General features: G+C 41.5%; 1 protein-coding gene across 4 annotated transcripts in view; it reads right to left on the bottom strand.

Moving 5' to 3' along the window:
• Positions 1-16,043, bottom strand: part of RPGRIP1 (RPGR interacting protein 1) — a 41,127-nt gene extending 25,084 nt beyond the window's left edge. The window contains exons 1-10 of one of the 4 annotated variants that reach the window (XM_078078725.1): positions 15,806-16,043; positions 13,663-13,823; positions 13,087-13,230; positions 12,475-12,625; positions 9,997-10,449; positions 9,683-9,834; positions 8,890-9,232; positions 7,487-7,671; positions 7,007-7,210; positions 4,436-4,574 (exon numbers count right to left, since the gene is read on the bottom strand). In XM_078078725.1, coding sequence (XP_077934851.1) covers positions 4,436-4,574; positions 7,007-7,210; positions 7,487-7,671; positions 8,890-9,232; positions 9,683-9,834; positions 9,997-10,449; positions 12,475-12,625; positions 13,087-13,230; positions 13,663-13,823; positions 15,806-16,043 — 2,170 coding nt within the window. The remainder of the gene's footprint in view (positions 1-4,435; positions 4,575-7,006; positions 7,211-7,486; positions 7,672-8,889; positions 9,233-9,682; positions 9,835-9,996; positions 10,450-12,474; positions 12,626-13,086; positions 13,231-13,662; positions 13,824-15,805) is intronic. The other 3 variants (XM_078078726.1, XM_078078727.1, XM_078078728.1) reach the window with 3 other exon arrangements.
• Positions 16,044-17,308: the final 1,265 nt, after the last annotated feature.

The raw sequence follows: 17,308 nt of genomic DNA, 5'->3' as shown, positions 1-17,308 counted from the left end.
TTCTTTGGGCACTCTGTCTCAGCTCTGGGGATTAATGGATGCTCTTTAAATCTGCTTTTCCTGTATTTTTAGAGTTCTTTTTATTTCTTACTAGTCAGTCCTCATCCACCCCCACCCAGTTCAATCTCCTGTTACAGTTAATAACTCTTTAAACTTCTCCTGTTCAAATTACTAAGCAATTTCTGGTTGGATCTTAATTAGTATAGTCATTCTAGATAAAGGCTTATCAAGTTTTCTTTGTTGTTTTGCTTTGTTTTTAAGGCTTATCAAGTTTGTTGATCTTTGCAAGCAAAGTTGGCTTCACTGATTTTCTCATTCCTTTTCTGTTTCATTGATTTCTGCTCTCATCTTTATTCTTTCTTTCTTTGGGTTTGACTTTTCTTGCAGAGGTTGTCACTGGAGAACGTCACCTCACACTAAACTGTGGCAAGAAGCTCTCTTCAGCTTTAGTCATCAACCAGAGGCTGGCACACCTGATCTTCACAAAGAACGCTCTATAGGATGGCAGCATGAAACTTCTGTGTGAGGGCTTGAGTTACTGTAAGCTAAAAACTCTGGTGCTAGGATGCTGCAACATAACCAGTGATGGCTGCAATCATCTATCAAAGTGACTCCAACACAAATCAAGCTAATACACTTGTATCTGGGTCTGACACACATAGGAATTACTACAGTTCTTTGTAAGGTTTTGGAGAAACCACTGGGTAACCTGAGATGTGTGTGGTTATGGGGATGTGCCATCACTTCTTTCAGTTGTGTAGAACTCTCGTCTGCCCTCAGCAGCAATAAAACCTGACCACACTGGACCTGGACCAGAATTCCTTGGTGGTATAGTAAAGATGCTGTGTGAAGCCTTGAAACTTCAAAATTGCCCCCTCTGGATGCAAGATAGGTGAATCTAATGCTCAAATCCAGAAGCTTCTGAAAGTCATCAAAGAAAGCAATCCACAACTAATTAATGAGGGTAACAACTGAGAGCCCAGAAAAAATAGCCCTTCTTCTCATGATTTCATTTTCTGAATGCCTATGTGAATTACTTCTTTATCACTTTAAACACTGCTTCTGTCTCCCTTCTTTCTCTTCTCCTACATTTAATTAAGTGTAGCTTAGATCTCCTCGTTTTATCCTTTTTCTCTCTTCTTTCTGTAGAGTCATTCATTCTACAATAAAGTAAGGAGAGAGTGAACTTTCTATGTGCTTTTTCAGTGATGTTAGTTGCTGGGCCAGATGTTATTTTAGCCTTGGTTTTGCCTCCAGCTTACATAAAACATGTACAAGTCACTTAAACTTGTTCCAGATGAAATGTCTGTACCTCCAGAAGAGAAGTAGAGGTGAAAAGATTCATGAGAAAAGAAAACAACAACAACAACAACAACTGGACATTTATTCTCTCACAGTTCTGGAAGTCAGAAGTCAAAAATCAAAGTATTGGGAAGTCTATGCTCACTCCAAAGGCTCTAGGGGACAATCTGCCTTTTCCTTTTTTTCCTTGTCTTTTCCAGCTTCTGGTGGATCCAGGCATTCTTTGGCTTGTGGCCGCATCACTCCAAACTCTGCCTCTATGGCTACATTGCCTCCTTTTCTGCATGTGTCTCTCTGTGTGTCTACTCAGATAATCCAGGATGATTTCTACATCTCAAGATCTTTAGCTTAGTTACATCTGCAAAAAAATCTTTTTTCAAGTAAGGTAACATTTACAAATTCTGGGGTTTAGGATATGGACATAACTTTTGGAGGGCTACTGTTGAACCCACTACATTATTTAATTTTAAACATATTTTAAACCCCACAGCTGATATTTTTGCCTCATACAGTCATTTCAACTAACCCATATTCTTTGCTTTTCATTCCTTGTTGCATCTTTGTGTTTCCTTCTGGGATAACTTTCCTTCAGCCTAAAGAAGAACCTTAAAATGTGGCTTGGAAGCAAATTCTCCATTTTGATTTATCCTTAAGTGTCTATTCTGTTTTCATTCTGGAAGAATATTTTTGTTGTGTAGAGAATTCTTTGTTGGCAGTTCATTATTTTCTTTTGGCATACTGGGGCATCTTGCCATTAATGACCCTGAGATCAAGACCTGAGCTGAGATCAAGAGTTGGATGCTTAACTGACTGAGCCACCCAGGTGCCCCTATTGTTTTCTTTTACATGAATGCTTTTAATATTTTCTATTTGATTTTAGTTTCTGCATCTTGACTCTGATATGTTTAGATCTGAATTTTTTAATTTAAATTTTAATATTTTTAACTAATCCCTACATCCAACATGGGGCTTGAACCCACAACTCTGAGATTAAGAATCACATGCTCCGCCAACTGAGCCAGCCAGGCACCCCTATATCTGGATTTTTTTTAAGTTATCCTACTTTCACTGAATTTCATTTTATTGAAACTTTTTTTTTTTAAAGACTTTATTTATTTATTTAACAGAGAGAGAGAGAGAGAGAGCACGCACAAGCAGGGGGAGCAGCAGAGGGAGAGGGAGAAGCAGGCTCCCCACAGAGCAGGGGGAGCCCGATGTGTTGTCTCTCCTTGCTTTATTCTGAATATTTTTAACAATTCTCACTTCAGTTGTATCTAATCTGTTTTTGACCCATTTTTCCTCTGATAAATTTCTGTATTGAACAGTTCTATATTTTCTATTGATTCACTTCCAAATTTGCAATGTATTTTGTAAAGACTTTGTGATTCAGGCAAAAAGCCCATAAATGAATGCCAAAATTATCAAGTAAAATTTGATGAGGAACAAGATATTTATATAGTCTCAAAATATCTTCTAATAGATTACTTAATAATTATCAAGGCAAAAATGGTAACTTTTGAAAAAACCTGGCAGATGCTTTCTTAACCAAGTGATAAAAGTTAACATCACCAATGATGGGACAAACTGACATCATGTACCTCCTAATGTGATGCAGTGAGGAGGATACAATATCACTTTTGTGATATTCCTATAAAAAAATTCCTAAGCTAAATCTAATTACAAAGAAACATCAGATGAACCCAAATTGAGGAACACTACAGAACAGCTCACCTATACTCTTCAAAAATGTCAACTGTAAGGAAAGACGAAGATGAGGAACTGTTCCAGATTAAAGGAAACTAAAGAGACATGACCAAATGCAATGTACGATAAGGGGACAAAAGACCTCTAATAATGGACATTATTGCGACAACCAGCAAATTCTGAGAATCAACTGGACATTAGGTACTCTGTATCCACGATAAGTTTGTGAACTTGGTAACTTGACTGTGGTCATATAATTTCCTTTTCCTTACTGAAATATACAGCAGTAATGGGGCATGAGATGTACAACTTGTTCTCAAATGCTTCAGAAAAAATGATAAAGCAGAAAGTGGGAAAATGCTAAAAGTTGGTGAATTTGTGTGAATTTGGGTGTAGATGAATTTTTCTGTCCTAGTCATGCAGTTCTTATGTAAGTTTGAAATTATTTTAAGACAAAACATTTTTTAAAACTTACGATCTCAAGTTTTCTCATAGCTCCAGTTCTTTGTTGACATTTGAAAATTCAGCTATATCTCCACGAAGCTAGTAATAAGCACAGCTGTTACACAGGCTGTGGCGGGTAATTCCGGTGTCTGGAGTCCTGGTGGGCACTGGGTCAGCCCTTGTCTCTCCAGCCCTGCAAGTGCCCACAGCACAGTGCTACCTCTCAGGACATAAGAGACTCAGAATGCTGCTGCCTTCTGGGTCCTGGACCAAAGTGGGCAGTTCTGCCCAGGGTAAACATCTTCCTATGCTGGGCATACCCCAGATTCAGACTGCATCCTGTTTCCCCACCCCAAAAGTCCACCAAAAGCATGATTCTGTCTCTCCACCGCTTCTTCCAGACTAGCAATGTCTCAGGGCTGAAGCAGTTCCAGCTCACTTCTCTGAGCTTCAATCATCTCCCTGATCAAGGCTAGGTAATTCTTCCCTCTCTTATGGACTATTGAATGCTTTTAAGAAAGGTTAAGATCTTTTAAAAATATATTAACTTCACCTTTTTAGTTGTCATCAATGAGGGAGTTGGTCTGAATTATGGAGTTTGCCCATATTATAACCTGAAACCAAGTCTACCTTTCACTGTAACACAAAAAAGCTTTGCCTTAATTAAAAAAATTTGGATCAACATCCCAAATAAGCCAATCACACTCCTTCTCCTATTTCTTTGTAACTATAATTCACAAGATATACTTGCTAGGTAACTAAACTGGCAAGCTAACAAGCTTTAAATACATAGAAAGCTACTTTGAGAACTCCAGCCTTGGTTGGCCTAACCGGCACACTTGTAACATAAAACTAAGTCTAGGGTCTTCAGTACTCATTTTCCATGAAAAGTTTAGCAATGCAAGATGAAAAAAAAGGTAAATAACTGGCTTGATAAAATAATCTAATGCTTAAACAGAAAATTAGATTTTAAAAAAGACAATACCATTTACAGGATTTAGGGCTTCTTTCTGCATCACTGCTGAATGCGATGATGTCATTTCCTCTTCCGTTTGCTGATTTTTTAAACTGTCATCGCTGAAGCTCTTAAGCCCTGAGAACTTCCATTCAGTGTAGCTCACCTGCTTCAGAATAAGGATAACAAATATAACTACAGTTGGCCCTTGAACAACATGGGGGTTGGAGACACCAAAAATCTGCATATAACTTCTGGACCCCACCCCAAACTGAACTACTAATAACCTACTGTTGACCAGAAACCTTACCAATAACATAAACAGTTGATTAATGCATTCTGTATATGAATTATATACTATATTCTTACAATAAAGGAAGCTAGAGCAAAGAAAATATTAAGAAAATCATAAGGATTATCAGCAACAGCCAAACTATGGAAAGAGCCCAAATGTTCATTGACTGATGAATGGACAAAGAAGATGTGGTGTGTGTGTGTGTGTGTGTGTGTGTGTGTGTGTGTATAAATGGAATATTACTCAGCCTTCAAAAAGAATGAAATCTTGCCATTTGCCACAGTGTAGATGGAGCTAGAGGGTATTATGCTAAGTAAGTCAGAGAAAGACAAATACCATATGATTTCACTTATATGACGAATTTAAGAAACAAAAAGATGAACATATGGGAAGGAAAAAAAAAGAGAGGGAAGGAAACCATAAGAGACTCTTGATGATAGAGAACAAGTAATAGAGAAACAATGAGGGTTGATGGAGGGAGGGGGGTGTGATGGGTGATGGGTATTAAGAAGGCCACTTGTGGTGATGAGTACTTGGTGTTACATGTAAGTGATGAATCACTAAATTCTACTCCTGAAACCGATACTACACTATAACTAACTAGAATTTAAATAAAAATTTGAAGAAAAAAAAAAGAGTAGAGCGAGCTCCAGAGGTGTCTGGAGGAATTCTAGTGTTTGCTGCAGTAACCTTATCAGACCATCAAGATGGCGATGCAAGTGGCCAAGAGGGGGAACGTTTGACTTCCACCTGAAGTAAATCGGATTTCACATATAAGAAATTTGCCATACAAAATCACAGCTGAAGAAATGTATGATATATTTGGGAAATATCGACCTATTCGTCAAATCTGAGTGGGGAACACACCCAAAACTAGAGGAACAGCTTATGTGGTCTATGAAGACATCTTTGATGCCAAGAAGGCACGTGATCACATTTCAGGATTCAATGTTTGTAACAGACACCTGGTAGTTTTGTACTATAATGTCAACAGGGCATTTCAGAAGATGGACACAGGGACGCCTGGGTGGCTCAGTCGGTTAAGTGGCTGCCTTAGGCCCAGGTCATGATCCCAGGGTCCTGGGATCGAGTCCCACATCAGGCTCCTTGCTCAGCAGGGAGCCCGCTTCTCCCTCTCTCTCCCTCTGCTTGTGCTCTGTCAAATAAATAAAATCTTTAAAAAAAAAAAAAAAGAAGAAGATGGACACAAAAAAGAAGGAAGAGCAATTGAAGCTTCACAAGGAGAAATACGGCATCAACACATACTCACCAAAATAAACGTTTTCTGCATTTTCATTTTAGACTAAAACCCATAAATGACCATCATCACCCTTCTCTTATTTTTAATTAATGCTGAATGTTTTAATTTCTTATTTGAGATTCAAAAGGACCTGCTTGAAACTTTGATACATGTTAGAATATGTTATGGGAATAAACTTACAACTTTTTGTAAAAAAAAAAAAATTAGGAAAAAAAATCATAAGGAAGGGAAAATATATTCATAATACTGTATTTATTGAAAAAAAACCTCATGTAGGGGCGCCTGGGTGGCTCAGTCGTTAAGTGTCTGCCTTCGGCTCAGGTCATGATCCCAGGGTCCTGGGATCGAGCCCCGCATTGGGCTCCCTGCTCGGTGGGAAGCCTGCTTCTCCCTCTCCCACTCCCCCTGTTTGTGTTCCCTCTCTCGCTGTGTCTCTCTCTGTCAAAAAAATAAATAAAATCTTAAAAAACAACAACAACAAAAAACCCTCATGTATAAGTGGACCTATGTAGCTCAAATCCATGTTGTTCAAGGGTCAACTGTATATATATTATATAATTATAATAATCTCATAAAATTAATAATTATATATTAATGTAATTATCCAATACAATATACATGATTATAACATATAATCATATTATTTAATCTTATGATAATATATATTTACAATCTCATATATTTTTAGGTGCTACGTAGTAACTTTAATCTAGTTTCCTATGAAGAAAAGACAGTATCAAGCATATAGTAGGTGTTCAATAAATACTTGCTCTTTAACTTATTTTGACTACAGTTGAGGTAGACTGGTAAAATTCTCAGTATAAATTGCAGAATCCATAAGCTGTTGAATTAAATTACATTGAAATGAAGTGAATGGTTCAGAGTTTTATTAAACTACCTGTGTTTGAGGAAACACATGTTGGCCACAAAAAAAAAAAAAAAACATGATTACTGCTGATCTTGGGTGTTTGCTTCTACCTGAGAATAATATATCTGGGGACCCTACAACCCATATTTTAATTTTGCAGGGTTTCTAAGGCCTTACTTGTAGTGTATTTCCGGTTAAGATGTTACGACTAAGATATTCCATTCTGTTCTTCCCTTGGATGCCTGTTCTTTTGCCATGTTTTCTTCTCGAGTAGCTTGCAACCTGGTGTTCCCTTTCCTTTCTTTCTCCTACCTGTGGAGGTTTTCGCTTAGCTTGATACTGGCCAGCTTCAATGGGAATCTCAGCAAATGCCATCTGGTCCTAAATAGAAGGATCAGAGACAGCCTTACAAGATGAGTGTTTAACAGCCTAGCATGAGACTTCATGCCTCTCCTGCCACAGAGCTGAGAGATGCCATCTTTCTCTCCTCCCAACAATAAAACCCAGGGTTTTGCTTCCTCAGTAGGCTCACAGCACTATGAGGGAAGCAGAATAAGTTTGCCAAACATGTGACATTCACAGAGGGCATTTCTTATACTACAATTTTAATACTGTTTTCCTCAACTATGCTCCACAGGATTGGTAGAGATCTGCTACCTGGGGAGAAAAGGAAGCCTTTTCCTCTTCAGATGAAATCTCTAAACTGTCCTTGGTGTCCTTCTGCTCAGGCTGAGCTTCTGGTTTCAGGAAGCTCTCTGGGGGTAGGTAGAAAGACTTCCAATCCAGTTTCGCCTCAACAAATCCATTGGGGTTCCCCGCAGGGTCAGTGAGGTTAAAATCACCTGAGAGACACACAGACATTAATAAGATCTGATCACATTAAGTAGGCAAGAATTTACCAGAGCCTTATCTATTCCCCAATTTTGAATTTTACCATATTTTGTTTGTCATTAATTAACATCCATTACATAAGCATAATGATAACACACTCAGAAGTAACATAAAATAGCAGTGAATATTAATATTCACTTAGAATATTTGTGGGGAAAGATGGGTATCTCCAGGTTTCAGGAAGGGAGAGTCAAAAGACATATGGAAAGGTATACCTTGCTTGTCATCAGTCACCCAGCCAATAAACATGATTGCATTATTATTATTACCTAATGCTTGCTAAGCCTTAGGTAGACCAAAGAAACCATTATCTACACTCAAGTGGTCCCTATTTCTAAAATAACAAAAGCCAAGAAAACTTCAGCAAAATGGCTTTTTCTAAATGCCAGACTTCTGATTTGTAACACTGATTAATTTAACAGATGGCCCACATTGCCTCTTCTTTTTGGCAAAGAATGAGTTGTGAGAAAAGTGTCGGGGTTTTTTTGTTTTTTGTTTTTTTTTTTTAGCTCTTGTGGTATCAGAAGGAGGGAGGCCTCACACACTTTCTGGAACATCCAGAAGCTTGTTAAACATAGCTGGTACCGGCTACACCGACCATACTTGGTAATGAGAGCACAGACACCCTGCCTCACCCTCCCAATACCGGAACCAGAGAGTTGACCCTTCCTAAGTTCACATCAGTTCCATATTGGGGAAAAAAAGATCCAAGAAATTTGCCTGTGTCGTGATGTGGCATGAAAGTCTAACTTGTGCTTAAAAGAAGCAAGAAAATTATGGGAGAGTATTAAGGACACAGCTTATAGTCTATCTCTAGTCATGTGCTAAGAAACAATAGGCCGTAAGTAAACACAAATACTGGGAAGCACTGCAGAGTCAGAAAAGGTTTGTTCAGAGATGGATGTATGGACTTCAGGTTGGTGGGTCTACCCACTTAAGAACCTTGCTTTTGTTGCCAAAAAAAAGGGAGGAAAAAGCAGAAGCAGCCAATGTTTCCATAGGATTAGTGAGGCAACAAGTCTTCTGCTCTGTTGCTCTTGACCATATTCTAAAATCCTCTCAGCAGGTTTTTTAAGAGAGACTGTTCCAAGCAAGTAATCAAAGAAATGTAAAACACGAAGACAATACTGGGCGGAGAGCATAAAGATGTAATAACCTCGATCTCCCACCTTTAATGGATTTGTTTTGTGCAAGGGGAAGCAAGGGCACTTGGACTCGGCCAAGGTACGAGCCAGGCTCTGAGTCTTCATCATCAAAAACGTACACAGACAGGGCCTCCCGCCTCAGATATTTATCCAGGTCAGAGGTCACAAGCACTGGAAATCGAGCCTGGTCTCTAAAGCAGGGATTGTTACTGGCTGGAATGATGGCAGTGTCATGGTCAGAGAAGGTGAAGAAGCGGTACATGACGTATGGACTGGGCTGGGTTCCCAGCCGTCGACTCCGGAGGCCGTAGCATCTGATGATTTCCACCCGCAGCTCATTCTGATGCTTCCAAGTATCCGATCTGGACTGGAAAGATGTTGGTCTTGGATGAAGGAAAAGGGCAGCCTGAGAGAGCTGTAGCTGAAGCCCAGCACCCTTGATGAGGAAGAGCTATGACCTAAGGAACTGCTGAATTCTGACTGGGTCACAGAAACCTAATGACTTTCCCGGGCCTGCAAACTAGCTCTGGCAGATAGTTATTTGAGAGAGGTGCTGGCCCTCAAGCCTTAACTTAGAGAATGGAACAGAGAAGCTATTTTGTTCACAGCGGGGGCGGGGGGGAGCTAGCTCCAAGGGTACGATTTCATTTCAAACCCAAGCTTCACCAAGGGAAGAATCTGGATTGGTTGTGGCACGACAGTTTTTCTCCTTCATTCACATTCAGCAAATACTTATTGAGAGTGGAAGACTGAGCTGTTCTCATGACCTGCTTGGCTGTGGCTCCTTTGAGATGCTTGGGCACATCCTTTCTCTCACCTTATCCTCCCGCGCCTCCCAGGCTCCAAGCACACTGGCTGACAGGTAGGCCTGAGCTTTCTTTCGCTTATTGCCTGCTTGTAGGCTGGATCCTATGGGGAAGCGCAGCCTCATCCAGTATTCTAGCACCCCGAAGTCTTCTCCACCAGCTCCTGAATAGCAGAAAGTATGAAAGGCATGGACGATACGGATGGTGTGGCGAGGATTAAGAATAAAGGCTGAGGAAGAAAATGGGAAACCACCAGAGGAGCATCTATAGACTCTGGGAAATTCCACATTAGTCCTGGGAGCTGTGGGAAGCCAATAGCACTTACCAGTAAGTGTGGTAGAGCCACGGACTTTCTCCACAGTCTCCAGCACCCTCTCAAAGCAAATCCATCCAGCTGCAAGGGTGTGGTGCTCACTGGCTACAGCCTGGTGTAGATCAAGCTGGGCTGAAGCCCCGTGAAGGTAGTTCAAAAAAAGGGAATCTATTTCCACCACATACTGAGAGGTGAAGTCATAGAGGGGCTGTGGCCCCACAGCTAGTGGGGTACAGTGGGTTTCAAAATCATAGAAGGAATAGGTGCAGAAAGTGGTAGGTTGAGTGTCTCCAGCCTGAGCCAGGGCAGCAGATGTCAGGAAGGCCTGGTGGATGTGTAGTTCAAAAAGATTTTCACTCTGATGCAGCAGAGAAATGTCCACTTTCCCCTCATCTCCATGAGCTGGCAGGGTTTCCAGACATAAGGACAACTGTCGGGTGCCATAAGCCACATCTTTGAGCTGTTCTAGAGGGAAAAGAAAACTGCCTATCCATTAAAGCATAGACAGCTCTTCCTTAGGATAAAATAAGTTGGACAGAAGGAGAATAAAAATCATGATGAAAGTCCAAATTGTTGATGATTTCGAGACACCATGTAATTCAAAAAGAAAAGCAAAAGAATGACAACCAGGAGCTTTGAATTCTGACGGCCAACTAACTCAAGGCCTGCTTTAGAGATAAGGTACAAAATGAATGATTGGAAAGTAAATGCTAAGCTCAGGAAAACACTGGAGGCACAATTTCATCTACAGATGTCAGTTTTATCTTATAGCAAAGTCCTATGAATTAATTGTTAATTCCAATAGAGAAGCACTAGATACACAAAATAGGAGTATTTCCAAAAATTTGGGATATGGGCAATTGAGAGAATACCAAAATATAGTCATGGTGCCTACTACATGACATCGAGCTCCACCAAGAAATGATTTCCCTTCCAGCCAGATCAGTCACAAGAATCTTCACTGTTAAGAATTTAGTTTCAACATAAGAAGGCAAAAAAAAAAAAAAAAAAAATCCACTGTAAGTCAAAGAGTAATGGAGTAAAAAGTTGGAGAGGAAACTTACTGGAAATAGGTTGAAAATACTGGCAAAGGGATGAAAAGATATGTAAGACAGTCTATCAAATCTGTGCATTACCTCCCATGTCCAATCAATCAGAAACTTTGATATATAGTCTGCTTCAAATCGGGGAGTTATTTGAATCATCACAATGTGTGTCGATGATGAAATTCCTATACTGAGAGTTAATGTAGTAGAATAAAAATATTTTGAACACATCAGAATGTCTTCCTGCCCAAAATAAATGGAGTACAAAAAGATTAGATTAATGGTTTCTTAACTGATAAGATTAATGTAACTAAAATAGATTTAAAGTTTTGCATTCCATGACCCAGGGCTAAAAATCTTAGCATATAAAGAAATTCTACAAATGAATAAAATGCTATCAAAAAACAGGTAAAGGACAGAAACAGGCAATTCTCAAGAAAGACACAATACAAATAACTGGTAAACATATGAAAAACTCTTTGATCTTACCAGGAATGAAAGAACTATAAGTTAAAGCAAATGAGTCTTCAGAAGTAGATAAGAGGATTTATCCTGTACTGTCCCAGGAGAAAGACCCTGAATCTGAAAGACATGAGAATTTCAATCCAAGGGAGGATTTCCTTTGTTACATGGCAGTGACTTTTTAACAGACTGGCCCTGGCATGGATAAATCATGCCCCAGCATGACCCACCTCCCTTCACTCTAGCTCCGCACTAAGTAAGCTGCTTCCTGATTCTGCTTCCCAGAGAGAGGGCTGCCCGGAACACTAGTTCCAGACCGTCTCATGGCAGCAATGAAACAGCCACTATCATAAAATAATAAATGAACATTCTGATTTAAATATCGATCTTTGGTGAATTTGGTTAGTGTGAGTCAGGTCTCTGAAAACTGAGTCTAATAACAAAGCCAACATTCTTGACAGGCGAGACTGAGACCAGCTCCTGGTCAGCAGCGACTGTCCTAAATAAAGGAAGTACCACACTGAAATTTACACAAGTGTCCGGCCAGCTACCCTGTCACATTGACATCCTCAAAGTGCAACAAAGAACTGAGAGACTTTTAGAGAGAAGTCACAGAAAAGGATGATGAGAGATGAGTGATAAAGCTCTATATTGGCCTGGGTTGAGGAAACAACCTTGAGAGAGGGAGTGTGTTACGCCAACCTAGGGGCCGACAGTGATATGCTCTCAATTCTCAAAACAGATTCAGCAATTGCTGGGCCCTGCTGAAACTCTTCAGAGGAATCAGAGGAAGACACTGCCACGAAAGAGGAAAAGAAGCCGCTACCCATGTGTGAAAACACCAAAGACGGCAGGACGAAGAACAGGACGGATGTGTCTCCTGCCGAGACGCAAAAGGCCGCCTTCCAGGCAGGTGCACAGAGGCAGCACAAGCATGAGCCACGTGACGGGTCCAAGATGAGAACAAAGGACTAAGACTTGCCGGATAGCGGAAGGCCATGGCTTCTCAAAATACCTTCCAGCTGATTGATACGATTGTTCTTGAGGTCTAGCAGTTGATTCAACCTCTCCAGTTTTTCTTTGTGATCTTTACTTTCATTATCGGCTTTCGTCATCATCGCTTCCAGTTCCTCCTGAAACAAAATAACGTCTGAACTTTTCTATCTCAGTGGCCCAGCACCAAAGGGCCCAGATAAAAAGGTGGCACTTGTTCGGGTGAAGGAGACTCTGCTATCACCTTAACAGGGCAGACTGAGCCACTAGAAAAAATGCTGGGGTCATCACAGACTCCTCCGGGACCAGTTGTGCTACTGGTGCCAGAGGACAACAGTTTCCTGATTCTGGGAAAACTGGAACCTGAAGCTTCGCAGCTGCCGTTTTCATTAGCTGGCCCCTTCACCAGCTTCTATGCCAAGGTGCCACAGGCCCGTGCGAGTCCTCCAGTGCGTCAAAGGACGGCACGTTCTGTGTTGCACGGGGCAGCATGTCGCCTCGCAACAGCCCTGGAAACTCGGGCCTCACTTAATTCCCAGTGTGGAAGTGGTCCCCAAGTGCCCATTTATCTACCCCCTTCCTGTACCACCTTTTCTTGCACCTGATAGCACACGTTGATTTTGCGCTGCAGAATGAGCATGTCTCTGGTCTTTTCTAGTTCCAGCGTGGTCTCCGCGTGTGACACTTGCAACTCACTTAGCATCTGGGACAGTTTCTTTTCTTCTTGGTTTTTTGGTTCACAGGGCTGTCGGGAGAAAAGCATGGGTAAAAGGGAATAGAAATATGAGAGGCACGGTAATAACTATTCTCAAAGCAGTTGTTGGTAATAGGAAAATCCCAGCAGCAGGAGTGAAAGGGGACTGTGGCACTTCACAAGGGCTTTCTCCCCTAGTTGCTCATGTTCAGGAGCGGCAGTAAGTTACACAGCCTCTGATAGCTTGTTGGCTCTTCTGCAGATCATTGCAAGTCCTCGTCTGAAAAAGCATTCTAAATGCTGTGAGCTGTAAAGGGTGGGAAAAATGTGTGGAGCTCATGAAGCTAGCTGTATTCTCAGCCTTCTCACCGCCTTCTGAAGACTGCCCTCAAGCATCGTCTCTTCCAGGGGTATTTGCCAGACATCCCACTATACAGGGGATCCCTCTGTTCAGGGGACTTGCTTGATTAGGCATGCTCTTACCTCTGTCGGAGTGGTCTCTTGGAATAGAGCTGGGTGAGTGGCTGGTTCAGATTGCCTGTCAAGAGACTGGGAAATTGTCTCTTGATTTTGGAGGATCTCTACTTCCTGCTTATGCTTCTGAAGCAGATTGGTGACTTCAAGCTGCAGATCCTTGTTTTGAGCTGGGGGGGCGGGGGAGGGGAATCATCCAGAAAGTTGAAACTCTGTAGTTCTCAGAAATCAAGCTTAAAGTTGGACCAAGTGCGAATTAAATTTTCCCACTGATGTTTAATTTATTTTATAAATTTACTTTTAGAGAAGCAATTTCATCTTATTTCTACAGAGGGGTTCCAGCTTATTGACCCAGTAAACTGAGCTGACACTTGGGACTCCAAAAACAAAACAAAAAACACCTGCAGAACTGTAAAAAAAAAAAAACAACACAACCATCACCAGCAGCAAACAGAGCCACTTGACTGACTGGGATAGTGTGAACTTTTTTTTTCTTTTTTTAATTTTTACTTTAAGGAGGCTCCACACCCAATGTGGGGCTTGAACTCACAACTGTGAGGTTAAGAGTTGCATGCTCTATCAACTGAGCCAGCCAGGCACCTCTACAGTGCAAACTTTTCTTTTTTAAAAAGATTTTATTTATTTATTTATTTGAGAAAGAGAGAGCATGAGGTGGGGGGGAGGGAGAAGCAGACTCCCCACTGAGCAGGGAGCCTGACACAGGGCTCGATCCAGGACCCTGAGATCATGACCTGAGCCAAAGGCAGATGCTTAACTGACTGAGCCACCTAGGTGCCCCTACAGTGCAAACTTTTTGCTAGCACCAGCCAAACCAGTATCTCCCCAACTCCATTCTGACTTCCATGCTATCGGTTCCCTGTGACACCTCCCACTCCCACCCTGACCTGGAGGGAGGGAGAATGGGCATTTGGGCATTTCTGCATGCATGTGTTTTGGTGGGTGGGTATGGGTGTTTCAGGGAAGGAAGGTTTAGTGATCATTTCATTATCATGCATTAGAGGAGGGAGTTCAGATTAGATTATCCCAAAGTCTTTACAATACTTTGTTTGTATCTCATATATACTACAAGGTCCTTAGCATGTGCTCCTGAGCTTTATCCCTTTATGGTTCCTAACTCCATTTTTCTTGATATTTCTTTTCCTTCACTCTTCTTTTTTTTTTTTTTTAAAGATTTTATTTATTTATTTGAGACAGAGAGAATGAGAGAGAGAGAGAGCACATGAGAGGGGGAAGGGTCAGAGGGAGAAGCAGGCTCCCTGCCGAGCAGGGAGCCCGATGAGGGACTCGATCCAGGGACTCCAGGATCATGACCTGAGCCGAAGGCAGTCGCTTAACCAACTGAGCCACCCAGGTGCCCTCCTTCACTCTTCTATGTGAATATATTAGAATCTAATGAAATCTAACCTTGATATGACTAAATATTAAGGTCGAACCTAGCAAAAAGAAGTGAGACAAAGGTCTCTTTGACAGTATTTAAAAATCTTCAGAATAACTATCTACTGTGATTCAGAGTTAAGACGGGAAAATGGAAGTAGTAACCAAGAGCAGTAATTTGCTTCGCAGATTGAGGGGCTAAAACAAAACAAAACAAAAAGCAAGACTCCCAGTCACCTCTAAAATAATTGGTAAGAATAAAAGGCATTTTCAACAAATAAAGTGAATGTTTAAGAACAATAAATTTAAGGGGCGCCTGGTGGCTTAGTTGGTTGAGCATCCGTTCAACTCTTGATTTCGGCTCAGGTCATGATCTCAGGGTCGTGAGATTGAGCCCCGCCTTGGGCTCCATGCTGGGCACGAAGCCTGCTTAAGATTCTCTCTCTCTCTCAAAAAGCAAATAAATAAATAAAAACAATAAATTTAAGAGTTGTCATCCTCTCAAATGAAAACTCATTACATATAAAAACTTCTGCATGTAAGGTAGGTGTCATGCTTTCTTGATTGTAAGTCTGATCTGATTGCCAGCTTGCCAGTGTTCTTATTCTAGTTATCCCTGATCCACACAAAAACAGGATCAGGTGAGGGGATTAGAGGGGACTGGAGAGGACTGGAGAAATGCTGGCCCAAGTTCCCTTCTCCCACACCAGACATAAAGGATGCCTCACTTGAGAAAGGTCTTCACAGCCTGACCTACCTTTCTCTCTGGACAGCTGAAGTAAGACTTTCCTCTTCTCCTCCAGCTCAGTGTCCAGCTGGTCCTGCAACTGAGAGACTTTCTGCTGTAGCTGTTCTCCTACGAGCTCAGTGCTCCAGTGAGGCTGATTACTGCTGTCCAGCATGCTGAATATGGGAAGCAAGTAAGGAGCGAGGAGAGAGTTGGATAAATACTCAAAGGTGTGTGATGTGACGTCTTTATAACACAGTTTCAGCATCTCCTGGGCCTAGCGCATCATTCATTCCCCTACATGTTTTTTCTGTCCCTGCTTTCTCTATAACTGTCATTTACCAACTGCCTTGGAACTTCTGGGCTCTACTGAGGAGTTCCTTAGTATCACTTCTGTTTAGGTCTCAGATAACCCACTGAGCAAACAACCCAAGTCACATCTATTTCCCAAGGAACTTCTCCAGCATGATGGCTTTCTTCAGGTACCGTGTACCAAGACATTCTCAGGCCTGCTGAATTAAAAATGAGGAACAGGGAGGGCACCTGGCCGGCTCAGCCGGAAGAGCACGTGACTCTTGACCACGGGGATGTAAGTTCAAGCCCCATGTTGCGTGCAGAGGTTACTTAAATAAATAGACTTTCAAAAAAATGAGGAACAAAATATTCCTCTTTTCCTTACTCCACTCCTCTATCTACCTTCACTAATGGCTGGTTTAGAGAATACTTGCCTTTGAACTAGATTATAAATTACTACACTGAAGAGCAGGAACTACCTTTTTCAATGACTGTACCCTTCACACCATTGCAACTAGCTGTCAGGGCAGATCCATTTTGAGTGTAAAACACATGGTCTGTCTTTGATTACTTACATAAGTGAAGTGACATTGATAAGCTATTACTTCTGCAGATGTCTTTTTCCTATTTTTCATTTGAATAAATGTGGTCTAAAAACAACTTGCTTAAGCTAGTATTAAGAGTTCTGGGGGCACCTGGGTGGCTCATTCAGTTAAGCGTCTGACTCTTGATCTCAATGTCGTGAGTTCAAGCCCTGCAATGGGGTTCACGCTGGGCATGGAGCCCACTTAAAAAAAAAAAAAAAGTTCTGGGTGCCTGGGTGGCTCAGTCGTTAAGCGTCTGCCTTCGGCTCAGGTCATGATCCCAGGGTCCTGGGATCGAGTCCCACATCGGTCTTCCTGCTCAGCGGGAAGCCCGCTTCTCCCTCTCCCACTCCCCCTGCTTGTGTTCCCTCTCTCGCTGTCTCTCTCTCTGTCAAATAAATAAATAAAATCTTTAAAAAAAAAAAAGTTCTTGGCACTTCCTAGCCATACATTACATGATGATCAAAGCAGATAACATTCTGAGTGATGAAGGGAAGGGGCTAATAGTAATGTTTGCTACATAAACTCTTCAAAGTGAATAATCCCCACACCACTTTGTTTCACTGAGTTGAAGAGCATCAGATATTCCCAGGATGCTCCCATACCATCTCCCCAATCTATCCCCTACAGCCTTTAACTGAGACAGAAGGCACAT

This window comes from Halichoerus grypus, chromosome 8 (genome assembly GCF_964656455.1).
Source record: "Halichoerus grypus chromosome 8, mHalGry1.hap1.1, whole genome shotgun sequence".
NCBI lineage: Eukaryota > Metazoa > Chordata > Mammalia > Carnivora > Phocidae > Halichoerus > Halichoerus grypus.
The sequence above is the reverse complement of the archived record's forward strand: the minus strand, read 5'-3'. Positions and strand labels throughout refer to the sequence as shown.